This window comes from Canis lupus, chromosome 18 (genome assembly GCF_003254725.2).
Source record: "Canis lupus dingo isolate Sandy chromosome 18, ASM325472v2, whole genome shotgun sequence".
Classification (NCBI taxonomy): Eukaryota; Metazoa; Chordata; class Mammalia; order Carnivora; family Canidae; genus Canis; species Canis lupus.
Genome location: NC_064260.1, coordinates 37,182,416 through 37,208,790, shown reverse-complemented (window position 1 = coordinate 37,208,790; position 26,375 = coordinate 37,182,416). Strand labels below are relative to the sequence as shown.

Genomic DNA, 26,375 nt, shown 5'->3' with positions numbered 1-26,375 from the left:
AAAAAAGTGAGAGAGAGGTGGTGTTTACCTTTCTTTTGTTTCTGATTATGGTAAGAAAAAGGAGATAAACTGCAAAGAAAGAAATTAAGGCCCATTTCAAGGATTCGTGAAAGAAAAAGAAAGGAATTCAAAAGCAGTAAGATTATACGGTAAGTATACACCTCACATTTTAAGAAACTGCCAAGCTGTTTTCACACTTTGGTCGTGTCATTTTATGTTCCCCCAGAAAATGCCTCTCCATTTTTGCCTATTCTTGATACATCTGTCTTTGTTATGTTAGCTATTCTAATAGGTGTGTGCTATGATTTTAATTTACATTTCTGCACTGATAAATGATGCTGAGCATCCTCTCGTGTGTTTATTTGTTATCCCTATATCTTCTTGTTGAAGTGCCTGTTCAAACCATTTATACCTTTATGTGTTATTTGGGCTGTTTGTTTTCTTATTATTGAATTTTAAGAGTTACAGCCACTCTACTCCTGGGTACTTTTTACTTAGAAGTAAAAACGTATGTCCACATAAAGACTTGTAAATGAATATTTATAGCAGCTTTAATGTGTGTAATATTTATTTTTTTCATTTGTTTTTTATTGAAGTTTGATTTGCCAACATATAGTATAACACCCAGTGCTCATCCCATCAAGTGCCCTCCTCAGTGCCCGTCACCCAGTTACCCCTTTCCCCCACCCACCTCCTCTTCCCCAACCCTTGTTCCTTTCCCAGAGTTAGGAGTCTCTCGTGGTTTGACTTCCTCTCTGATGCTTTAATGTGTAATAGCCAAAAACCCAAAAGCAATCCAAATGTTCATCAACAAGTGAATGGATAAACAAACTGTGGTATAGCCATACAATTAAAAGGAAGAAAATATTGGTGCACACAAAAACATGGATAAATTTTATGAGTGAACAAAGAAACACAAAGGAAGTCTATATTATAGGATTCAATATAGAGAAAATTCCAAAAAATACATACTAATGTAGAGTGACAGAAAGCAAATCAGTGGTTGCCTGAAGAAAGAGGGGCAAAAGGAACATATAACAAAGGGGTAACAAACACTTCTGGGGTGATAGATAGGGTAACTATCTTAAATATAGTAATGTCATGGGTATATGGTCATGTCCAAACACCGAAGTATACACTTCAACTACGTGAGTCTATTGTATGTCAATGATAGCTCTTATTAAAAATGCTAATAATTTTTAAGAAAAAAACTAGAACAATGGGCAGAAGAGAAGATTTTCAACACAGAGGGCTTTTGTACCTATAAAAATAAAGGTAGAAATAAAGAAGTCTTGTTAAGTGAGAGTAGACCAAATAGAGAAGAACTTCATGTCTTTAAATTTTTCTCATTTTTCATAGAATTAAATTTGCAATTTAAAAAAGGGAGAATGTTTCTATGGAATTCAGTCCAAAGAGGACCATTTTGCAGATAGGGGTTCTTAAATCATTTAAATGGAGCATGCAATGTGGAAAAAAAAAAAAAAACAGACACATTGCCTTACACACACACCAAACTGACCTCATTTTTACATCCCTCATGCCCCAACAGACTCTTTCTGAATATTTAACATCCAGCTGTTTATCTTGATGCTTACAATTTCTATACTTAGAACATTTTTATGCCACATTTAAAATATATCTAATTTACAGAAGAATAACTAGATGCATGCTTGTGTTAATCAGATGCTGTTTTCTACACGTTAGCAATAACCTCAGAACAGTTTTTCATGTAGTAATAGCAGCTCACTAGTTTTTAGACCTGATACCTGACTCTGTCTGATACATTAAGGGACAATGAACATTTCTGAAATAATATTTTTCATTTTTCCCAAGCTACGCAAAGAAGAGGAAACATGATTCAATGGAGTTGGGAAATAGCACAAGGATAAAAGAATTTATATTTCTGGGGCTTACTCAGTCCCATGACCTGAGCTTGATCTTATTTCTTTCTTTCTGTTTGGTGTACATGATAACTCTTCTGGGAAACCTCCTCATCATGGTCACTGTGACCTGTGAGTCCCGCCTTCACACCCCCATGTACTTCCTGCTCCGCAACCTAGCCGTCCTTGACATCTGCTTCTCCTCCATCACTGCTCCCAAGGTTCTCATAGACCTTCTGTCAAAGATAAAGACCATCTCCTATACAAGCTGCATGACACAGATGTTCTTCTTCCACCTTCTCGGTGGGGCAGACATTTTTTCTCTCTCTGTGATGGCCTTTGACCGCTACATGGCCATCTCCAAGCCCTTGCACTATGTGACCATCATGAGTAGAGGGCGATGCACTGCCCTCATTGTGGCCTCCTGGGTGGGGGGCTTTGTCCACTCCATTGTGCAGATTTCCCTGTTGCTGCCCCTCCCCTTCTGTGGCCCCAATGTTCTTGACACTTTCTACTGCGATGTCCCCCAGGTCCTCAAACTTGCCTGCACTGACACCTTTGCACTTGAGCTCCTGATGATTTCCAACAATGGCTTAGTCACTACTTTGTGGTTTATTTTCCTCCTGGTGTCCTACACAGTCATCTTGACAATCCTGAGGTCTCAGGCAGGGGAGGGCAGGAGGAAAGCCATCTCCACCTGCACCTCCCACATCACTGTGGTGACCCTGCATTTTGTGCCCTGTATCTATGTCTATGCCCGGCCCTTCACTGCCCTCCCCACAGATAAAGCCATCTCTGTCACCTTCACAGTCATCTCCCCACTGCTGAACCCCATGATCTACACCCTGAGGAACCAGGAGATGAAATCAGCCATGAGGAGATTAAGCAGAAGACTCACACCCTTTGTGATGGAATAGTGTAAGAATCTCCAACCACTTCATCACCAAGGACTCCTTCCATTATTTTTTCCATAGCGTCCTATTTATATTCTTGAATATATTGTCAATAAACCAAACATACTTAATAGATAACAATTTATTTTCCTATTTAAGTTAATAGATTACTAATAACTCAAGCTTCTGGTGAGCATGAAGTAACTAGTATTATAGGATTGAACTAATTGATGTAGTCCTATTCAAGGACAACTATATATGGCAGGTAAAGAGATGAATTGTTTCTCAAGAGGAAGTTAATAAAGCCTAGATATGAGTGATTTGCTCAATATCTTATATCAAGTGAATTGCAGAAATAAGTCTTCAGACACCTAATTTATTACTCTTCCTCCATATGTATGTAATGTGTTATATTACCAGAACTGTCCATACCAAACTGTAATCTTGCTCTAGAAAAGATCTTATGATCAGTGCTTCTGTAGCACACATATATGGATACATATGGCCTATCACAGATTAAGAGATTTTCCCAGCCTCGTTAAATTCCATACAAGCTCATGACCAATTTTGAGAACCTCAATAGTACATAATGGTTGTCCTCCTGGATTCCTATCAGTAATGAAGAATCTTAGGAAAATTTCCCCATATGGCCTAAAAGGGTTTATCTCATGCAGAACCAGACATGCCAGATTCACATCTTCAAGATAAATTTAGACAAAGGCAGAACCTCAGGGATCATGCTACATGAAGAGTAATCCATTTTCACTACTGAAGAACTGATTTTCCAGTCTCAGATTAGCTTCACCATTTAGGATTTAAATTCTTCCCACCAGAAAGGAAGAGAGGAAGTGTTAAAGAAGGGAAAATTCTAATCAGTCTGTTTTTCAATCTGTTGATATTTGGGAAGAGGTGGTACAGATTAGGGTTTTATCTGGGAAAACCTGGGGAAAAAAAGTTAAGTATAAAGTAAAGCACTGTGACCTGAATCCAAATCCTAATCTCTGCTATCCATTAGCTGTGTGATCTTGAGCAAATTATTTTATCTCTCTACAGGCTATAGTTCACCATACAAAATACTTACACCATGCATCTCATGGAGTCATTCATGAGGTTAAAAGGTATGTGTGAAACATACAATGCCCAGCAGATAGTAAACATTCAGTGGAATATGTTATTCTCAATGTCACCCTTACTGCTCTGCCTAACACACATTCAATCCCCCATTGGCCTGTTACATTCTTCTCTTACATGGCCCATATTCCTCCTTATTAGGGTGGAAAAAACCTAATGGGATAAAAAGCAAATGAATGTACATTGAATTCAAAGCATCTATCGTATTAAAATTTCTAGCTTTCTGTCATTAAAACATGACAATAGGTTTGCTTGCTATTTATACAGCTTAAAGAGATACCGTGCAGCTGATAAGCTATAGCACAGGAGGGTTTCCTATCAAAAGAAGATAATGAGTCAAAGACTCTAGCTTCGACAGTGAGATAATGAGTCAAAGACTCTAGCTTTGGGAATGAGATAAAGGAGCAGACCAAAAAGTCAGACTCAGTAAGATAGAAGAGAGCCCAAGGAGAGTTAGCCAAAGGATGTTGAATGTTGAGGACAAACTTTATTGGGCTTTTTAATTAATTTTTTTATTTAAATTCAACTTGCCAACATGTAGTATAACACCCAGTGCTCATCCCATCAAGTGCCCTCCTCAGTCCCCATCACCCAGTTACCCCATTCCCCCACCCACCTCCCCTTCCACAACCCTTTGTTCCCAGAGTTAGGAGTCTCTCATGATTTGTCTCCCTCTCTAATTTTTCCCACTCAGTTCCCCTCCTTTCCCTTATGATCCCTTTCACTATTTCTTATATTCCATGTATCAGTGAAAGCATATGAGGACAAACTTTAGTTATATCTATCATCAGATCTAGACTGGCCCCATAAGCATTCATGAACTAACTGGCTCAATTATTTGCCATTGCCTGTCACTTGATCAATCAGTTCTAACTTTTTATAGTACTAACCTATCTCCTCTAGCATGAAAATTCTGAGAATAATTCATACTTGTCAAATCACCATTCATAGAGTCCTGCTACATTACTCAGGTAGCTTTGGTCTCAACAGTCCTTAGGCTTTTCTTTATGAAATTTGCTATAAAAGATACACGCCATAAGCCACTTTATAGTCCATTTCATGCAAATGTGTACTTTCCTTTCCTTCATATCGCTGATGACTCACTGAAATCAGATTGTTATCTCTATGTCAGAATTGGATGGCACCAAAGATACATGGGATCTGAATCATTGTATTGCAGAAGTATATTCCCAAAGGGCAAGAACCCAGAAACCTCTGCTCCTGACACCAGCTCAAACCAATTCTAAATGCACAATATAACCTGATTGATAATTTAAGGGAAGGGGAAAGCAATAGTACCTGATTCCACGAACATACATCATTTATCTAGATGACATCAAATCACAACTTGGACTGCATTTTTCCCCCATTTAAATCAGTGTTTATTATTTTTTAAGTTTTGCTGCTAAGAACCATAGAAAACTTAACTGACTCTGGGCATATATATATAGCTTTCAAATTACCCTTTCTTGCATTGCTCCCTGAATCAAACACTTTAGTGATTTATCATCTCTAGGTACCCATCAACCAAATAATATAAAATAATGCTGAAGTAATTAAATTGATGAGAATCAAGAACTGTCAATGTGCTACCTCCCTAGGTTTTAAGTGAACTATGGATCACAGAGATAGAGTAGATTAAGGTAATTGCATGGTGGGGAGCAGGGGGTGCCTGGCTGGCTCACTTGGAGGAGCATGTGACTCTTAATCTTGGGCTCACGAGTTTGAGCCCCACGTTGGGTATAGAGATTACTTAAAAATAAAACAGTTTTTAAAAAATAAAATAAAAAATAAGTAATTGTATAGGGGCAACATACATATTGCATTAAACAGAAACTGCACAGATAAATCTACACTGTTCAGTCTCCTAGAGCTGCCCTATCAGTAGCCACAGGGCTTTGATTTTTCCATTGGTACTCTTTTACTTAAGTTTCATTTCCCAGCTGATTGCAAGTAGATTGATTTTGGTCAGGAGGAAGACTGCACAGTCCTTGGTGTGGTTGAACACAATGCTTTCTTGTTGAGTCAAAAAGGATAATGCACTATCTCACAGGCTTCCTCCAGAGGTCCTAAATGTGCACTGGGACCTCTGCATTATGTGTGAAATGGGGGCAGAGAGGAGATGAGGGAGAGAGAAAGGAGAAGGGCTTGGTGACATTTTAATGACTCCCACAGGAACTCCACTGAATTGGCCACTTAGGTTCCATGTTCATAACCAACAATATTCCCTTTGCTCATTCCTATATTGGGTTTGTGGCTGAGGGACTAATCGACGGGGCCGAGAAACTGTAAGGCAAATTTGAAGAGTCAGTAGGATGTGATTCCCTGAGGCTGCCTTTTCCCATTTGAAGGAAGAAAATAACAAAATTGCTAATCCTGGGGTAGGCTTTCCATTAAACAGAGAATTTCCCCAGAACTTACTTCTTCTAAGATGCAGTTGGAGCCTCATAAGATCAATTTCCCACTTGGAGACTGAAGTCAGTTAGTGTTGGTATGTGTGAACTTCTGCAAATGAAAAGCTCTCAGTTTTGATTTTTCAGAAATTCTACAAGTATATAGAATGTTCCTATTGAAAGCAAAACTCTAGTGAAGCAAATAAAAGTGGTGGTTTTTTTCACTCTTAGGAAAAGGGGAAATAGAGTTTACAGAATACAAGAAGGTGAGTTGGCTTCAGGGATGTGTTGTACTGAGTGGGATATTGAGATTCAAGTGTTGAAGGTAGTCAAGAAGCTGTGACTATTCCAGGATATCCACATATCTCAGGAGGGTGACTACCTCGAAAAACATCATCAAGACAACAATTTCTGAATCCAGTGTACGTTTCCTAGCTGGGAATGAAAGTTTGGAGGCTTTGAGTAAGGTGTTTTAATGGCTAGCTTATCTACTCCCTCAGGTGCTAACAAATATGAATCATGCTTCTAAAACATTTAGGGATTCAATTAAGAGTAGAGGCTTTTCAATATTTGGGAAAGAGAAAACTATGATATGAGATATTTAACTCCATGTAGAGAATGGGGCAGCATTTGCTCAGTGGGAAGCCGGAGTACAAGGGTAAACTTCTGGCTTTAGGCTCTGTCCAACGTGTTTGATGACTTTGTTTCCTAAGGACGGTCTCCTTAGGGATGATTTCTAAGAAATTCTTGTGCTCTCTATCTTGACCTTGCAAAGACACATAAGATTGCATTTCTTTGTCCATTCCCCACCTACACTCTGTATTATGTATGTATTTCAACGCAATATGCATAATTCTATATTTTCTTTTTTTTTTAATTCTATATTTTCAAAGTATCCTTCTCACTTTTTTAAAATTTTTATTCATTTATGATAGTCACAGAGAAAGAGAGAGAGAGGCAGAGACACAGGCAGAGGGAGAAGCAGGCTCCATGCACCGGGAGCCCGATGTGGGATTCGATCCCGGGTCTCCAAGATTGCGCCCTGGGCCAAAGGCAGGCGCCAAACCGCTGCGCCACCCAGGGATCCCTCCTTCTCACTTTTTAAAAGATTTTTATTTATTTATTCATGAGAGACACGGAGAGAGAGAAGCAGAGACATAGGGAGAGGGAGAAGCAGACTCCCTGCAGGGAGCCCAATGCAAGATTCGATCTCAGGACCCCAGGATCACGACCTGAGCCAAAGGCAGACACTCAACTCCTGAACCACCCAGGTGATCTTATCCTTCCCAACTCTTTGTAAAAAGACAGCATCCATTGTAACCCACTAGATCCATTATTTCCAAGAGGAGTTTATATTTAAGGTAATGCTACTCAGACCTCATTTCTGCACCTTCCACTGGAGCATTTTGGACCAGAGCAGTGGATGCAGTTGATGCAGGTTCTTGGAGAGGGTGCCTCTGAAGCCTGCAAAGTCTGCTCTTTCAAACTCTGCTTTTTTTTACCTCAGTCACCCTGACATCCTCTCACAGGAGAGGATGTGCAATCTCCTAACACCCACATACTACTTTTGCTTGATTTGGAAAGATTATTTTTTCTTTGCAGCATTTTCTGGGTAGGGCTGATCAACACTGGGAAGAAAAATAGTTGTAGTAGTTAACAGCGTCAGTCTTTGCAATAAGACAAATCTTAGTTTGAGATGTGGCTCTACCAGCTGTGAGACCTTAAGCAAGTTACTTAGTCTTTCTGTGCCTCAGTTTCCTCATCTGTGAGATCAAGATAATATCTACTTCATGTGGATACTATAAGGTTTGGAAGAGATTAAATGAAGCAGTTGGTATAGCACATAAGAATCACTCCATAAATATTTGCTAAAAGCAAGCAAAAAACAAGCAGAGTAGAGTTCCGTTACTCTGCTCACATTTTCATAATGTGAATACCTTGAAAGTTGCATGGACCCCTACCACCACCCCATCCCCTGCCCACAGAGCCTGATACCCAAATGACTGCCTTTCCAATTGAGGATTATAGTTCATTTTGTACCTAGGAGTTTTTTTTTATATGAATGTCTATATTTACAACTGCATACAAATATAAATATATTGGTGTTTATAGGCAGATATGTGATACAATACTCTGAATTATTTTTAAATATTTTATTTATTTATTCTTGAGAGACACAGAAAGAGGCAGAGGGAGAAGGAGGCTCCATTCAGGGAGCCTGATGTGGGACTCGATCCCAGATCTCCAGGTTCAGGCCCTGGGCTGAAGGCAGCACTAAACTGCTGAGCCACCCGGGCTGCTGACCCAATATTCTGAATTTTTTGTATATACACCTTAGCTCAAATCTCTAAGAAAAAAAGAATAATATCACTACAGGAGAGATTGCATTTTACATTTACGCCAAAATGCTGGGAAGAGGACTTTGAACCAATAGCAACATGAGCCACTCTCAGACAAGCCCCCACAGATGGACCTGGCGTGTGTAAGGAAGAAGCACTCACCTGAGGCTGGAGACACTGAGTAGCCATTGGCAGAATCAGCTTCCTCAGCTGCTTTCAGTTTCCAAAACAGACATATAATCTCACCGCCTCCTTAGAAGGAGCCTGCATATGAGGTAGGTCTTATTATCATCATGTTGCATTGTAATGGTGCAGGCTAAGAACTAACTCTAATACCCTGTGAATCTCACATATATTTGTCATAAGTCTGGTACTATTAATAAGTAACTTGCCAAAGGCCACACCAGCTAGGAAGTGGTAAAACCCAAACTGCATAAGTGTTCCAGATGATTCACCCATGAGTATCCCAAATGCAAGTGTGGGGCAATACTGTTCAGCTGAACTCTAGACAGGGTTTACAAACATTACATGCCCAAATGGGACAGGTTTTTGTGTACACCCCCCCATGATTTTTTTTGCCCCCCATGATTTCATACCCCTTCACTTTTCTTTCCACTGATTCCACAAGCTACAACAGTCTTACTGTGTTAACTGTAAACTTCTTAAAGAAAGGACCGATACTTGAGTTACTTTTCCCTCAAAAAGATCATCTCAAGGGTGCCTGGGTGGCTCACTTGATTAAGCATCTGACTCTTGGGACACCTGGTAGCTCAGTGGTTAAGCATCTATCTGCCTTTGGCTCAGGTCATGATTCTGGGGTCTCGGGATCGAGTCCCACATCAGGCTCCCTGCATGGAGCCTGCTTCTCCCTCTGCCTGTGTCTCTGCCTCTTTCCCTGTGTCTCTCATAAATAAATTAATTAAAATCTTTTTTTTAAAGCATCTAGGAATTTTTATTTCAGCTCAGGTCATGATCTCAGGGTCATAAGATTGAGCCCCAGTCAGGGTCCACACTGGTCATGGAGCCTGCTTAAGATTCTCCTTCTCCCTCTCCCTCTGCCCGTCCCTCCTACCTCATGTATATGCGCTCCTTCTCTAAAAAGAAATCATCTAAATGTAATCATAATGGTTAATTTTATGTGTCTACTTGACTGGCCACAGGGTGCCCAAATTAAACATTATTTCTGAGTGTATCTCTGAGAGTGTTTCCAGATGATGTTAGTTTTTGAATCAATGGACTCAATAGAGCAGATGAATTGCCCTTCCCAGTTAAGGTGGATGTCTTTCAATCTTTTGGGAGCCTGAACAGTTTGACAAAAGGTGGAGGAAGGAGAAATTTTTTCCTTTTCTCCTGCCTCCCTGCTTGAGTCAGAACATCTCATCTCATCATTTATACCATTGGTTCCCTGGTTTTCAGGCCATCAGACTAGGACTGAATCATGCCAACACTTTTCCTGGGTCTGCAGCTTACAGACCACAGATCATGGGACTTCTCAGCCTCCATAATAGTGTCAGCCAATTCTTCATAGTAATTGTCCTTTTATTTCTATATATCTAGGTACAATATGTGCTTTACATGTACATATTATATATATATATTTACATGTACATATTAATATATATATTTGTATGGATTAGGAGAATCCATACAAATGCTTTACATGTACATATTATATATATATTTACATGTACATATTAATATATATATTTGTATGGATTAGGAGAATCCTAATACAGTCATGGAAATGGTAGATAAGGAAGAAAATGGGTATGGTAAAGAAAAACAGGACAGGAGAGAGAAAGAAGAATGGGAGGGAGGGAGAAGACAAGAGCACAGAAAGTTCTTAGGCTTGTTGCAGTAATTTTTTGAGCAGATCTGAAATCTATTAACTTAGCATTCCAGTATCCAAAAGAAAGATTCTAGAGTGGCTTGCTGTCATCCATTAAAATATGTTTCTGCATTCCAGGTGGATGACACTCCACTCTGAAATGATTTCCCCACCTTCTAGCCATGGTGAGTACAGTGAGGGGGAATTCTTAGTTCTGGGATCCTGGAAACCTGAAGTCTCCTGCAATAATTATTCTGAACATTTATTCTTGTCATTTCATGTCATACTAAACCCCCAAGACAGGGAGACTGAGATGAATCAGAACAAATGATAATAGAATGGGGAGAGAGCTCTTATGTTTCAATGGAAACAAAAAGGAGAGTACTACTACAGGGAGAGCTGTGGCCAGTTAAGGATTTTTTTCCTAAGATTAGAAGAGCAAAATAAAAAAGAAATGCAGAAATTAAAACCAGAATCAGAGAAAGAACTATAGGGCAGCCTGCATAACACAAGGATTTGAGAGGACCTAAAGTCCCTAAGGGAGAAAAAAGTAAAAGGCAACTCTCAGGTTGTAGCTAGTAAAGGCTTACAACTACAAAACTCTAAAAGTAACCATTATGAAAATGAGTAGTCCATTTAATGTCACTTTCAATGAAATTCATTCTTTAGGCACAAGATTAAAATGTTATAATCACCACATATTTATTATTTTTTTACATTTTATGGAAGTACCAATGTGCATACATACAAAAAATGCCCATGAGGGTACGGCTCAATGAATTTTCACACACGATGAATATGCTTTTAACAATCACCTTGATCAAGAAACAGAGAGAGCATCATCAACATCTCAAAAACCTCCCTCGTTTCCTTTAGTTTTGTATCTTTTTGTCCTTTGTATGAACAAAATAAGAGAGTGTGCACTCATTTGTGCCTGGATTATTTGGCTCAATGTTATAAACATAACGAGGTTCATTTATACTATTCCACATTCTGTAGATCATTCCTACTGAGGTACTGTGTGGATTTAACATGATTTATCTTTCCTACTGTTAATGGGCATTTGTGTCATTCTCCAGTTTGAAGCAATTACAAACGGAGCTGCTATGAACATTTAGGATATGTCTTGTGGTGGATGGGACACGTGTACAGATTTCCTAGGAGTGGAATAGATGTTCTTACATATATATCTCATTCCTGTGTGATACGTATACAGCATTAGCAGATATAACCCAATAGCAAAGTGGCTGGGCCAATTTCACACACCCTCCCACAGTGTGTGAGGGTTCCAGTTGTCCCACATCTTCACCATCTCTTGGTATTTCTCATCAACTTAGCCACATTCATGTGTATGTAGTAGTTTCTTCCTGTAATTTTAATTTGCATTTCCCTGATAACTAATGACATTGAATTGGTATTTGGATATTCTCTTTTGTGCAGTTTTGGTTCATGTCTTCGCCACTTTCTGATTCAGTTGTCATCTCTTTCTTTTACTGATTTGTAGTTTTTTATTTATTCTGGACATGAATATTTTTTCAGATATATATATTGTAAATACCTCATCCCATTTGTGAGTTATCTTTTAATTCTTGTGATGATATATTTTGTGAACAAAATTATTCATGTAGTTGAATTAATGTTTATTATTTATTATTTTAAGTGTCAGGTTGTATAGTGAAAGTACAATTGAATAAGTTCACAGAACTGTCACCTGTATTTCAGTGTCCACAGTGATAGAACCTATCTACTTGGATAACTGAGTCAAAAACCCAGATAATTTTTCACCTACCTGTGGCATGCTGAATTGCAGGCACAGCGCACACATAGAAAAAGAGCTTCCTCCCAAGGCAAACACCATAACTCAAGGCACGGAAAAGACAACAGTAGATTTTATAACACATTCTTTAACTGCTTTGTTATTTCTTCCAAAGATATACTTGAAAAAGAATCTGTGACCCAATGGATCAGGGAAATTATACGAAAGTGAAAGAATTTCTTTTCCTGGGTATTACTCAGTCTCGAGAGCTGAGCTTGGTCTTGTTTGTCTTCTTGTTTACGGTGTATATGACAACTCTGCTGGGAAACCTCCTCATCATGGTCACTGTGACCTTTGAGTCTCACCTTCATACCCCCATGTACTTCCTGCTCCGCAACCTCTCTGTCTTGGACATCTGCTTCTCCTCCATCACTGCTCCCAAGGTCCTAGTTGATCTTCTATCAAAAAGAAAAACCATCTCCTTCAATGGCTGTGTCACTCAAATGTTTTTCTTCCACCTTCTGGGAGGAGCAGATGTTTTTTCTCTCTCTGTGATGGCCTTTGATCGCTACGTGGCCATCTCAAGACCCCTTCACTATATGACAATCATGAGTAAGGAACGATGTACTAGCCTGGTGCTGGCCTCCTGGGTGGGGGGCTTTGTCCACTCCATCGTGCAGATTTCCCTGTTGCTTCCACTCCCCTTCTGTGGACCCAATGTTCTTGACACTTTCTACTGCGATGTCCCCCAGGTCCTCAAGCTCGCCTGTACAGACACCATCTCTCTGGAGATCCTGATGATTTCTAATAATGGATTAGTCAGTTGGCTTATTTTCTTCTTTCTCCTCATATCTTACACGGTCATTCTGATGATGCTGAGGTCTCATGCTGGGGAGGGAAGGAGGAAAGCCATCTCCACCTGCACCTCCCACATCACTGTGGTAACCTTACACTTTGTGCCCTGTATCTATGTCTATGCCCGGCCCTTTACTGCCCTCCCCACAGATAAAGCCATCTCTGTCACCTTCACGGTCATCTCCCCTTTGCTCAATCCTATGATCTACACCCTGAGGAACCAGGAAATGAAGTCAGCCATGAGGAGATTAAAGAAACGACTAGGGCATTCAGAAAGGATTTAAATTCTTTGAGAATGAAATAGCCCCAAAGAGGTAAATATAGCCATTAAATTTCACTTTCTCAAAATGGGAAGAGATCACTTTAATGCCAAAAACAAAGAGGCATCTACGGATGTCACAGAGTCCTTGAAGAAGTTGGTTCTGTAATATAGTATGTGCTAAGGACCTATAGGTGACACTGCTCTAAGGTGAAGCTCATTAATCACTTCCATTACTTACTTTCAATTATTCATTCTGCAAATATTTTATAGAGCATGCATTATATGCCTGACAGTGCTAGGATTCAGATTGCTGCAAAAAGATTAAATACAGTCACTTCCCTAGAGCCATACCCCAAAATGTTCTAATAACGATATGAGCAAAGTGCTGTGGAAATATGGTAGGCACTTTACCTAAGAGCTTCAAAAGGCACTTTACAGTGAGTAGATCTTTTCAAGGGGAAAAGACAGAAAAAAAAAAAAGAACAATGAAAGAAACCAGTATTACAAATGGAGAGAATGGTGTAAGAACATGCCACGTTGCACAAGTGCAATGGTGAGCTCAATGTAGCCATGAAGTAGCACACTCATGGACTGAATACCACCAGTTAACATTTATAAGGAAAGTCAGGAAAGCAGAACTCCATTTGTGGCCTCTTAAGAAATTCAAATCCATGATTTCTATTGGGAAGAGAAAATCTTCAAATCACTTTGAGGCCATTGTTTCCCCCTAGACAGAAGGAGGTAATGTGGTGAGTGGGAGCGTTCATCAAGAAATAACAGATGGGTAAAGGCTGTAGACAGCTCACCTGGATCTGTGCAAGGCTTAAGCAAATAGAGATGCTAAGCACTCCCCTGGGAGAAAAACTGACTCCTCATTGCATAGTAGGATTATCCCAATCACAGATGAGTCAGCCCCAAATTCTTCATTGTATCTGCATATATGGACCCCACAACTCTTTAACACTTTCCACTCTGTCCATTAAAAGGTAAAGGAAGGGTCATAAAAAGCATGAAGGTTTAATCATTGGATTTGGGAATTTGCTAGTCTTTGCAGTGAAAGGGATGAGAATGATACTAGGAGGTTTACCTAGCAATCCAACTGATGTTTTGCTGGTATCTATTGATTTTATTAGACTGTGTTTCTCTTCATGATAAAGCTCAAGCCACAGAAGCTGGCACTCATCTGTTAATCAAAGTAGATCAAACACTGTGACAAAAACATCTAAAACCAAAAAACTTAATGAGCAGATTAAAAATTTATTTCCTGCTTGTAGCATGGGCCAATGCTGGTCTTTAGAAAGGGCTATTCCATGCAGGTTTCTTCCACCTTTAGGTCCACCTTTTTCAAGGTCCTTAGAATCTCTCCATTCATCCAGCAAATGGAGAAAGGAAGAGAGGATTAAGAATCATGGAGATGGGGCTGCATCTGGGTGGCTCAGTTGGTTGAGTGTCTGACTCTTGGTTTCAGCTGGGGTTGTGATCTCAGAGTCATGAGATTGAGCCCCACTCAGGGCTTCATGCTCAGCAGGGATTCTGCTTCCCCTCCCTCTCTCTCCCTCTGCCCTTCCCCCTACTCATGCACGTGTGTGATCTCTCTCTCTCTCTCAAATAAATAAATAAATATTTTTTTAAAAAATTTAGAGAATGATGGGGAGAGGGGAAGGGCCATTATTGGCCAATCCTGGAAGTGGTATGTTCCACTTCTGATCACATTCCATTGGCCAGCCCTTGTTCATATAATCCCAATTTATTGCAAGGGAATCTGGAAAATGTAATCTACTTCTATTCCCAGAAAGAAAAGGAGAACATGAAAAATTGTGAACTCTAATGATCTCTTCTACATCTATGGTTCGTTGCTAAGAAATCACAACTGGATGAGATTACAAAGACTAAGACTTTGTCTCTAAAGGATTCTCTTAATGTATAGATGTGCTGGAAATACTGCTGGACCCTTGGAATGCACAGAAAACTAAACTGAAATGGAAGAAATTTGTGGAAAGGAAATTTAAAGGAAGGGGAAGGTGATCAAGGTAATCGTGGGAGTTAGAGTGACAGTAAACTGGAAGGTCAGATCCCAAAAGATAAAACGCTGGAGTAAAGTGCCCAAAAAAGATTGGCCTGGTAGACACCCTTTATAGAAGACAACCCTCACTTACCCCTGTAGTTGCCATCGGATAATTGTAAACAACTTTTATTAATCCAGAAGCTTCTACAGAGATGAGTATCTTTTTTCTTTGTTGATTGTCCTTTCCTATATTCTGTTCTATTCCCACCACTCAAAATATGTTCTGAATCATTTTCCAATATTAGACATATTTCCCCAAGCATTAAAATAAAGGCATAAATTTGTCTTTGGCTAGATCCATCTGCAGACCAAGTGACCATTTACTACCTGGCTCCATCTTTGCTTTGGTATCATTGTTCTCCAGATTTTAGGTACTTTTCACAATGACACCTTTTTTTTCCTACCTCTATATTGATTCTACCTTGAGCAAAACCTTTGACTGGGTGGAATTTCAGGTAACCAAATATGTTTACAATCAGAGTTTGTGTTCCCAGATGACAACAACCCAGCAAAAGGTGCCCATGAAGCTGCCTCGGACTGCTTACACATGCAAAACAACCCGATCACACACAGTGAGGAAAAGTATTTGAATTCAAGAAAACAGCATTAAATTTATTTCCTTGCAATATGACATTACATAATTACTAGGATTAATCTATATTTTTCTCCAGGTAGAGACATGTCCTTAGGTAACTATTACATATAAACTGATTCTATCTTATCTTACGCAGGTCATGTATATTTGGTCCTACCACCTGTGACTTTTTTCTATATAAGGAAGGTTGATTTTAAATTTCCACAGTATTTTTTAAACAAATAAACATATCTATATATACAAACCAGCTGGTTTAGGAGTGATCCTGCCATTGTGGACTTCTTTGAGAAACTCAAACTCTTTCAAGTTTGGAAGAGTTGTCAACATAGCTCTTATTCAATAAAGAAGACTATTAGTTCAGTACTGTGTTAGTAATCTATTACTCCAAAATTTAGTGGCTTAAAACAACACATTTGTGTATGTTGGGAACCAGGCATGGCTTAACTAAGTCTTCTGCTTCAGGGTCTCTCACAAGATGACAATCAATGTGTCAGCTGAGAGCTGTTGTCTCATCTCAAGGCTCAACTAGGGAAGGATCTGCTTCCAACTTCATTCACATGATTGCTGGCCAGAACCATGAGCTATTGGACTGAGGGCTTCAGTTTCCTACTGGCTGCTGCTGGAGGCCACCCTCAGGTCCTTGCCATGTGAACCTCTCCAGCATGGCAGCTTCCTTCATCAGAGTGAGAAATCAAGGCAAAAGAATGTGCAGCAAAATAGAAGTCAGTCTTTTATAGCCTAATCTTGGAAGTGACATCCTATCACATTTGCTGTACTCTATTCATTAGAAGCAAGTCACTAAATTCAGTCCACACACAAAAGGAGGGGATTGCACAGGAGCATGAATATCAGGTCCAGGACTGGCAAGTTCTAGAAGTAAATTATGAACAATTATTGCAAATTATGAAAGAAACCTAAAATTAATTTGTTCAGAGAAAGCTACAAAGGACAAAAAAAAAAGGGTAGTAAGAAATGTCCAAGGCAATTCAGATGTATTGGGCCCTTATGACAAGCAGAATAATAGTGCCAGAGACAGCAAGAGAATTATTTATTAATAATAATGATCAAAAATAATAATAATAATAGTAATGATCAGATCAAAATATCAGACTAGATCAACTTTTTTATTTGCTTTAAAATTTTAAGTATTTAAGTAATCTTTATACCAATGCAAGGCTCAAACTCATGACCCCAAGATCAAGAATTGCATGCTCCTCTGACTGAGCCAACCAGGCACACCTCGGATCAACTTTTTTAAAAGATTTTATTTTTAAGTAATCCCTACACCCAACATGAGGCTTTAACTCACAACCCCAAGATCAAGAGTCACATGCTTTACCAACTGAACCAGCCAGGACCTGCTACTATAGACATTTTAAGTTGGAGGTATGCAATAGTCAAGTGAGACCATCCTTAGATCTGTGGTGACAGACAAGGTTTCAAAAATGATACAGGGAACGAGATGAGGAGCAACCTGCAACTCTCCGCTTTCAGGACCTGGAATCATAGGAATCATAGGGCCTGGAACATGGTAGACGCTCAAAAAATACTTTGCAATTGGATATTTAATGAATGATAGTACCAACATATCTTCTATCTGCTTATATTCCCTCTTGGTATGAGAAGTTTGGTGGGAAACAAGGAGAAAATGCATTTCCCAAACTTTATGATGATTCTGATGATGCATATCAATAGGGCAACAAGCAAACCATCTGCCTAGAAAGAAAAAATTGGAATGGTCTGAAACACACTCTACCGGGAGTTCTGTTCATTTTCCCTGAGTTCCTACATCTTAAAGAGGAAGACTCCTGTTTGTCCCCTATGAGCCCTTCAGGCAAAGATATTTGGGCTCTAAGCCCAAGGTCTAGGAGGATTCACCTCCTCTCCTACATTAGGAAAACTACAAAGCCAAAGTGTGTGTGTTTGCACACATCCTCCACTGCATGACTTCTTAATAACACTCAAGGGAGCTTCATCCCAAAAGGAAAGTCTGGCTACTTGAGTGAGCAGTCACAGCCAAAAATAATTCCCTTCGGTGAGCTTCTATGGGTCTGAGGCTGGGAGGAGACTGGTATTCATGTCAGGGACACCACAGAGCAGCGTGATAGGACTGTGGTGGGAAGATGCGGAGGCAATTCTTGGAACTGCCTTTTGCCTCTGACAGTAGGAAAGAAACTGACCCAACCCATCCTCAGATGCACGTCTGCCTTAAAGGAGAATATTCCTTGATAACCAGTGTCTCCTAAGGTCAGTATATGCAACCAAATGGCCAGCTCTACTTCTCAGGTAGGTACTTGAGTTTGGGACCTTTAATGAGGTAATTCTGTTATGAGGGCTCTTTGGTGTGTGCTCATATATCTGACTGTGAGTCTGTGCATGTGTGCCCGTGCACAGCCAATTTTGAAACATCACCATGAATTACAGAAGTGTTCTGAATACTGATAATTATGTATATGAAAGCTACAAGTCATGCTAAGAAGGAGAACTCATTCTTCAACATTAGGAAGGTGACTTGAAGAGGATACCGGGAAATCAGCTTGCAAAGAGATGGGGTGACACCCGCATGCTGGGTGGTTAGGCTGGGGTTTCCCTCAGCTGAGGATTCTGTGAAGCTCAACAAGCCTGTCTACCCAGACATGTTTCTGAAGAAGTGCTCAGGAGTTTGAGTTTGTTCTGGCCAGAAACAAAACCAAAAGCCAACTCATAAACGATACTTGTCTGTTTTCTTTCTTCTTTTTTGTTCCAAACAGACATGTTGATACACAAGGACTCTCTTTTAACCTCCGTGTTTTACTTTCCTAGTTGCACATCCCTTTTGTGCCCAGAAGAGCACCATTTTGGGTCTTTCTTGGTGGTCTGGGTGACTTGGTCATATTTGTGACTAATTTCTGCATAGAACCCCATCCACGTGAGTTTCAAAGCCCATTCTCTCGACCCCTATGACAAATGGCCCCTGGGCATTCTTGATGCCAACCATTTTTCTTACCATCACCCATCACCTTATAGTTAAATATCAAGAAACAACCTGAGGTTTATTGAGATTTGACTGCTGGTAGGCAATGAGCAGTACCCAGGCTTGACTAGTCATAAGGCAATTGAGGCAATATTATTTAGAAATATTAGAAATCGCCCACATCAATGGGTCCCCTTAATATTGCTCTGTGCCATGCAGACCTCGCCTACTTTCAAAAGGACTGAAGGCAACAAATGCTCCCATTTCACTGATGAAAAGACTGACCTTCCGGGGGTTTGCTGTCTTCAAAGATTCCACCATCTCTCTGTGAAGGCACCAGAGCTCCTGCCCCCCCCCAAGCTGGCATCTTTCCTCTGCATCATAGTGCTTCCTGCCACCATTCAAAATACAAACAAAACAAAATCCTCCGTGCATTATCTAACACACTGCATTCGTTCTGATCATTTTATCTTAAAAATTTTTTTTTGATCTTTACTCAGAAGGAAATGTCTGACCCCTTTAAAAATGAAAAAGGTTTGAAGGCAATGAAACTGTCTGAGAGTGATGGATGGGGCCACAGATCAGTGGCAGGAAGCCTAGACCATTAACTTCTGTGGCTTGGGCTTCAAAGGAAAGAGAAGGCGAAGCTGGTGAGGAGGACGTTCTGTTGAATGAGAAAATGGGGGAGCAAGTACAGAGCGGTCAGAGGGCCCTGCAGAGCCTGGCAGGCCCGCGCTGGCTTCCAGTGAGGACCCAACACGGAAGGAGGGAGTGCCAGTGACACGAAACGGTATCTGTCCCGACATTCCTTCCACTGGGAACAAGGACTGTCCAGTAAGTACTGGCAGCGGGGAAGGGGAGTTGCATCCTGATTTTAACAGAGAGGACCGGGCCCTGAGCAGAGGAGAGTATCCCAGGAGATGGCAAGAGGGCTGGTCAGCGTCACAGAGACCAGGCCTGCTCTGGTCGCTGCTGGCCGGCCATCAGGGAAGTCAGGCTTCGGGGGACCTCGCACACAGACAGAGAGACAGAGGCCGTCCTGCCCGGTGATTACGTTCAGGGGAACAGTTCTCAGGAAAAACTGCATTGAGAAAAACTGCATTGCAAGAAATCCATGTGCAAGCCCTTTTTAGTAAGTGCACCGAGAAAGGGCGCTCAGGGGCCTAGGGCATGTGTGCCCTGCAGCACAGCAAATGCTCCTGGCAGCTCTGGGCTCCCAGGCTGGCATCTTAAGGGGGGGCTGGGGCCATCCTAGGGACACGTTCCTCTGCTCCCGGGGCCCTGATAGACATGGGTCCTGTCTCAGTGCAGAGCTCTGGGCAGAGTCGTTCTGCACCAAGAGTTCCACGGCTCTCTAGGGCACGGGAGGCTTTTGGGGGGCAGATGAAATGTTCCTTATCCTGATTGTAGGGGTGGCTTCTAGGTCTGTGTATACGTCAAAAGGCATCACCTTGTGCCCTTAAATGTATGCACCTTATCACATGCAAGTTACACTGTAACAAACCTGATTTTCTTTTTCCTTTTAAGAGAAAGAGCTTTTTTTTTGTTTTTAAGAGAAAGAGTTGCAAAGGGAGATTTTATTGTAAACGGTTGATAAAATCGCAAAAGCCAGATGCCTGTCACCAACCACCCAAAGCAGTACTTATTGTAGATGTTCTCTTTACAACAGGCTGGGAAGCAAGAGGAAAGCATTGAATTCGGATTTACAGAAAGTGAAGCTTGGTAATAAAAGATTTTCCAAAAATGTGTTTCTTTACAAAATGTAAATGTTCTCAAGTTTGATCTGCTTTTTAAGAAACTAATGGATTTTAGTTCTTAGAGCAGTTTAGGTTTACAGAAACATTAAACAGGAAAGTACAGAGAGCTCCGCACATTCCCTATTCCCACCAGTTTCTCCATTATTAACACTTTGCATGCGTGTGTGCTACATTCATCAACAACGGAGGGACCAAGCTGGATACGTTTATTAACTAAAGTCCTTAGTACGCATCAGTGTTCAGTCTGAGTGTTGTGCATTCTGTAGATTGGACAAATGCATAATGCCACGTATCCATGATTTTTAAAATCCCCAAATATCCCCTATGCCTCCCCTTCTCACCCCTCCCTACCTGCACACCCCAGCCCCTGGCAACCACTAATCTTTCTACTACAATTTGGCCTTTTCCAGAATGACATAGAGTTGGAGTCATACAGTGTGTACCTTTTCAGATGACCTTCTTTCACTTACCAATATGCATTTAAGGACCCTCTTTGTATTCTCATCAGGGCCTCGATAGCTCATTTCTTTTTATAACTGAATAATATTCCATTGTATGGAATGTATCTGCTTTTTATATGCTACATTTGATCATTGTTGCAATTATTTCAAAAAACTCTTATAGGAAAAGTGTAACAGCATCTCCCAGATAATGTTGTAGAGAAGACTGGCCCTGCAAAATGCCAGGAGCTTCTATATGAGGGAACATGTAGTCTGTGGGGACTCAGATTTAAGAATGAAACCAGTCCATTCAAACTTCACAACCTTATGACACAAACATGATTGTACCCACTTCTACTGATGAGACACAAGCTCAGAGTCATCTACTAATTGAGCCACTTGCTCAATTAATACTGAATTTATATTCAAATTCAGATCTACTGGTTCCAAAACCTGTGCTTTTTGCACAAAACTGAAACCTCTACAAATAGTGAGATGAGGGGAAGTGTCATCCAAATGTAGGTGATGCGAAGGGAGGGAGCCCAAGAAAAGACAGCCATTTGTCTGGTGTGCTGGACGATGAAGTGTTTGCCAAGAGCATCACCCAGAGCAGGGACGATAGCTACCACTTGCCAAGTCCCATGGACAAAAGAGAATAAGACACCAAAGAGAAGAAAAACTGAGAACAAAAGCAGCATATGCTCAAATTGTGTTAGCTACTGCAACACAATTTGCAGTTTGTCCTTGGGGGTGGGGGGCACACAGGAAACTGCTTTTTCTGACCTTACCTCAGTGCTCATCATCGAGTACCATGAAATTTTGCACAGACTATGCCCAACAGATTGTCTGCTGTGGAAGATGATGAGAGAAGCCTCTCTAAGCTTCCATGAGAGCCACAGGCTGTGTTTTATACCTCTCCCCTGTGTGTTTCCCACTTCCTGATGATTAGATACAGGAGTATTTGTTGCAAAACAAAACTATTCTCCTCACTTTTCAGACCATCTAGTGACTTTTCAAGAGGGGATATAGAATATGTAAAATTATGCAAGTGTAAAAAAATATTTTTATTTAAATTTAATTAGCCAACATTAAGTACACACTTAGTTTCAGATGTAGTGTTCAATGATTTATCAGTTGCATAGGACTCCCAGTGCTCATCACATCACGTGCCCCCCTTAATGCCCATCACCCAGTTACCCCACCCACCCCCACTTCCTCTCCTTCAACCCTCAATTTGTTTCCTAGAGTTAAGAGTCTCTCATAGTTTTTCTCCCTCTCTGATGACTTTCCATTCTGTTTTACTTCCCTTCCCTTATGATCCTCTAAGAATTTAATAGCATAGTGATTTAGGTGCTTCGATTAAGCATCCATTGGAAACCCACTCTTTGGTTTGCTCTAAAAGAACTCAAAAAACACCACTACTGGGGATAACTCACTGAATTGCAGGCATCTCTCCCCAAAAGGAAAATAATTGTAAAAATAACCGCCGAGACACTCCAGTCCTATAACTCACGTTCTTTTTGTTTTTAATGATATACTTTCTATCTTCGATTTTCTCCCCAGGTAGTTGAAGGAGAAAACACATGACGCAATGGAGCAGGGAAATTATACCAGAGTGAAAGAATTTATTTTTCAAGGACTTACCCAGTCTCGAGAGCTGAGCTTGGTCTTATTTCTTTTTTTATTTTTGGTGTACACATCAACTGTGATGGGAAACCTCCTCATCATGGTCACTGTGACCTGTGAGTCCCGCCTTCACACCCCCATGTACTTCCTGCTCCGCAACCTCTCGGTCTTGGACATCTGCTTCTCCTCCATCACTGCTCCCAAGGTCCTTGTGGACCTTCTGTCAAGGACAAAGACCATCTCCTTCAATGGTTGCATCACTCAGATGTTCTTCTTCCACCTTCTCGGTGGGGCAGACATTTTTTCTCTCTCTGTGATGGCCTTTGACCGCTACATGGCCATCTCCAAGCCCTTGCACTACGTGACCATCATGAGTAGGGGGCGATGCACTGCCCTCATTGTGGCCTCCTGGGTGGGGGGCTTTGTTCACTCCATCGTGCAGATTTCCCTGTTGCTGCCCCTCCCCTTCTGTGGGCCTAATGTTGTTGATGGCTTCTACTGCGATGTCCCCCAGGTCCTCAAACTTGCCTGCACTGACACCTTGGTTCTTGAGGTCTTAATGATTTCCAATAATGGCTTAATCTCGACACTATGGTTTGTCTTCCTCCTCGTGTCCTACACAGTCATTCTGACGATGCTGAGGTCTCATGCTGGGGAGGGCAGGAGGAAAGCCATCTCCACTTGCACTTCCCACATCACTGTGGTGACCCTTCACTTTGTGCCCTGTATCTATGTCTATGCCCGGCCCTTCACTGCCCTCCCCATGGACAGAGCTGTCTCCATCACCTTCACAGTCATCATCCCTGTTCTGAACCCCATGATCTACACCCTGAGGAACCAGGAGATGAAGTCAGCCATGAGGAGACTTAAGAGAAGACTTGGACCTTCTAAAAAAGAATAGATACTATGAAGTCCAGACTGAAAGTCAGAACTGAAAAGTATTTTCTCAACACAGAGTAGAAGACCCCGATCCATAGGCCATCTTAGCCAAAGTTCTCCCTTTGTCCTACAGCAGTGTCCCCGAAAAGGGTGGCAGTCCAAAACAATCTTCTCTGAAGGGTTTTCTCTGGAGAGATTGTTGACCACTAAGGGTCTTGGATCCATAAATTGTTAGCTCTTAATGAGACTCCAAAGCTTACATGGCCCAAACACCTCAGGTGAGGTTTACAGGTGAGGAAATAAGGCCTGAGAGAAAGTTACCTCTCAGTTCTTGAGTTGTGGTTGTTGTTGCCTAATCAGTAATTAGTAAAATGATATCCAGGGAGCAGGAGTCCAGGCTGGAAAGCCCAGCCACCCCTCCCTTTGAGGAAATCATTTTCCATTGTGAACCATGGAGGATCCAGGTTGCATCTTTCTAGGGAAGCCTCTGAGTTTCCTTTGCAGGAGCTGAGGTAAGTTCCATGTTTTATCTCAGGCTCTGAGATATCTGAGCCTCAGTTAAGTGCATGTTTTACTACTCCTGCTGCCTCATTCTGGATTTGATAGGGTTTGAAACAAGCTCATCCACAAAAATTTCTCCTCTATTGTAGTATTACGAAAGGTGCTTGCTTGTCTTTATCTGACCAATGAGTAGATACCTTAAAGCTTCAGGCCCCTCTAAGAATTTCAACATCATTTTTCAGCCATTCATTCCCAGCCACCCTTCCAGAGGAAGGAACCCTATCCTGTATGCATTGCTAGAATGTGCCTGACTCAAGTCCACAGGGAGCAAAGGCTGAAGAATAAATGGACTTTTCATCATCTAGACCTCCTCTTTAAGAGAATAGAATGCAATATTATATTTGAGTTGGTCTCCTGGCAACCTATTAATTTGTCAAGCAAATAGATGAAATTGGTAGTCAACTAAAATTTGGATTGCATTTGGATCCCAAACTTTTCTCCCATGCAATCTCTGACGGATGCATGAAATAAGAGAAGCAAAGAGTCACTTACATAGCCTGATTCTAAGAAAAACACAAGCAAGGGAAACCTGCTCCAAAATATAGCCCATCCCAAATATCTCTATCACCACTTCATAGTCCTCCCTTGATGCTGGCCCAAAATCCCTGCCCAAAATCTCACTTATTTCATAAGTGAGACACAGTTCATGAGAGACAAGCTAGATAGAACACCACAACTTCAGAAGTTAGATATATATCTGGAGGGCTGTGGCAATCTGCTGGTGGTGATGGTGGAGAGGGAGCAGCTCTGAGCCTATTCTCAGTGGTATCTCTATGGACTAGTCAAAGGCACCAGGTGTCCTCCTAGAATAAAGGAGATGTAGAACAGGAAAGCTGCGTTCGGTGCATGTGAGGAGGTGAGTCCAAGCCCAGGCTGTCAAAGGTAGCCCGACAGACCCAGGTTTGGAAGGATGGAACATTTCAGCACAACACAGCAAGGCGGACACGATGAACAAAATTCACATTCATTTATACCAGATCCTCGATGCATGGTGCTTTATTAAAGTGTGAAGACTTGGAAAATCTTTTGAAAATTTGCATTTGCTTCTTTGGGGTGGTTGTGACTTCCTGCCTAGAAGTAAAATCATTCACCTCACTTTTGACTTCAGCTTTGACTTTGGTATCTAATCACTGACACAACAGAAACGGCAAGAACAGTTCAAACTTCCCTTTGAACCAGAATACAGAATCACATTGTGCCCGAAGTCATATGTTCTTATCTACTCTGGATAAGAACATATGACTTCCTTACAAAGCATTTTTCAAAACTTTTATTTAAGTATGGTGGATATACAATGGTATAATAGTTTCAGGGGCACCAACTAGTGATTCTACAATTCTGTACATCAAGCAATGCTCACCACAAGAAGCGTCCTCACCATCTGTCACCATACAAAGTTACTACGGTATTAGTGCCTCTATGCCTTACTCTATACTTTTCATCTCGGTGACGTATTCACTCTATAACTGGAAGCTTGCTCATCCTCTTCCCCGCCCTTACAAATCATTTTTATTACAAAAAAGAAATAATTTTCTTAAAAATTAAACTTTCCCTTCCTTGTATATTTTTTTTAGCATTTAGTCTTTACCTTCCAGAGGCAAATAATGAATTGAGGATTCACAAGACAAAAAAAAAAAAAAAAAAAAAACAATACATATATGTGTGTATGTCCTGTATGTACACATATGTGTGTTTACATATAGACTGTTTAGTGCAAGAAAACAACATATAGCATGTTGTTAATGTTAAAACACACACACACTTACTTTTAAGAGACTATTAATTGATTGTAGTGTTCTCAAGACTATGGTACTTTTTTTTTTTTAAAGATTCATTTATTTATTTAAATAATCGCTACCCCCAACGTAAGGCTCATACTCACAACCTGGAAATCAAGAGCCATATGCTCTTCTGACTGAGCCAGTCAGCATCCAAAGACTATGATACTTTAGGGACACCCAGGGGGCTCAGCTGGTTAAGTGTCCAACTCTTGATTTAGGCTCAGGTCATGACCTCAGGGTTTTGAGATCAAGCCCCACATCCGGCTCCATACTGAGCACAGTTTCTGCTTGATATTCTCTCTCTCCCTCTCCCTCTGCCCCACTCCTGCATACTCTCTAAACAAACAAATAAATAAATAAAATCTTTTTTTAAGGATTTTT

At 40.8% G+C, this 26,375-nt stretch overlaps 3 protein-coding genes across 4 annotated transcripts; all 3 read left to right on the top strand.

Moving 5' to 3' along the window:
* Positions 1 to 1,861: 1,861 nt before the first annotated feature.
* On the top strand, positions 1,862 to 2,797 carry LOC112663170 (olfactory receptor 4D11). The gene has a single exon (XM_025451743.1). It carries the CDS (start codon positions 1,862 to 1,864, stop codon positions 2,795 to 2,797), a length of 936 nt encoding a protein of 311 aa, XP_025307528.1.
* Positions 2,798 to 12,423: 9,626 nt separating this feature from the next.
* On the top strand, positions 12,424 to 13,359 carry LOC112663731 (olfactory receptor 4D9). The gene has a single exon (XM_025452798.3). It carries the CDS (start codon positions 12,424 to 12,426, stop codon positions 13,357 to 13,359), a length of 936 nt encoding a protein of 311 aa, XP_025308583.1.
* Positions 13,360 to 19,509: 6,150 nt separating this feature from the next.
* On the top strand, positions 19,510 to 25,246 carry LOC112663405 (olfactory receptor 4D9-like). 2 transcript variants are annotated; one of them, XM_025452315.3, is made up of 3 exons: positions 19,510 to 19,784; positions 20,620 to 20,672; positions 22,711 to 25,246. In XM_025452315.3, exon 3 carries the CDS (start codon positions 22,739 to 22,741, stop codon positions 23,672 to 23,674), a length of 936 nt encoding a protein of 311 aa, XP_025308100.1. In that variant the 5' UTR covers positions 19,510 to 19,784; positions 20,620 to 20,672; positions 22,711 to 22,738; the 3' UTR covers positions 23,675 to 25,246. The 2 variants fall into 2 exon arrangements, with proteins under 2 accessions (XP_025308100.1, XP_048952712.1); XM_049096755.1 differs by lacking the exon at positions 20,620 to 20,672.
* The last annotated feature ends 1,129 nt before the right edge of the window (positions 25,247 to 26,375 follow it).

Bases quoted from the DNA above. Each gene is read 5' to 3' on its own strand.
- LOC112663170 (XM_025451743.1), top strand. From the start codon at position 1,862: ATGGAGTTGGGAAATAGCACAAGGATAAAAGAATTTATATTTCTGGGG.
- LOC112663731 (XM_025452798.3), top strand. From the start codon at position 12,424: ATGGATCAGGGAAATTATACGAAAGTGAAAGAATTTCTTTTCCTGGGT.
- LOC112663405 (XM_049096755.1), top strand. From the start codon at position 22,739: ATGGAGCAGGGAAATTATACCAGAGTGAAAGAATTTATTTTTCAAGGA.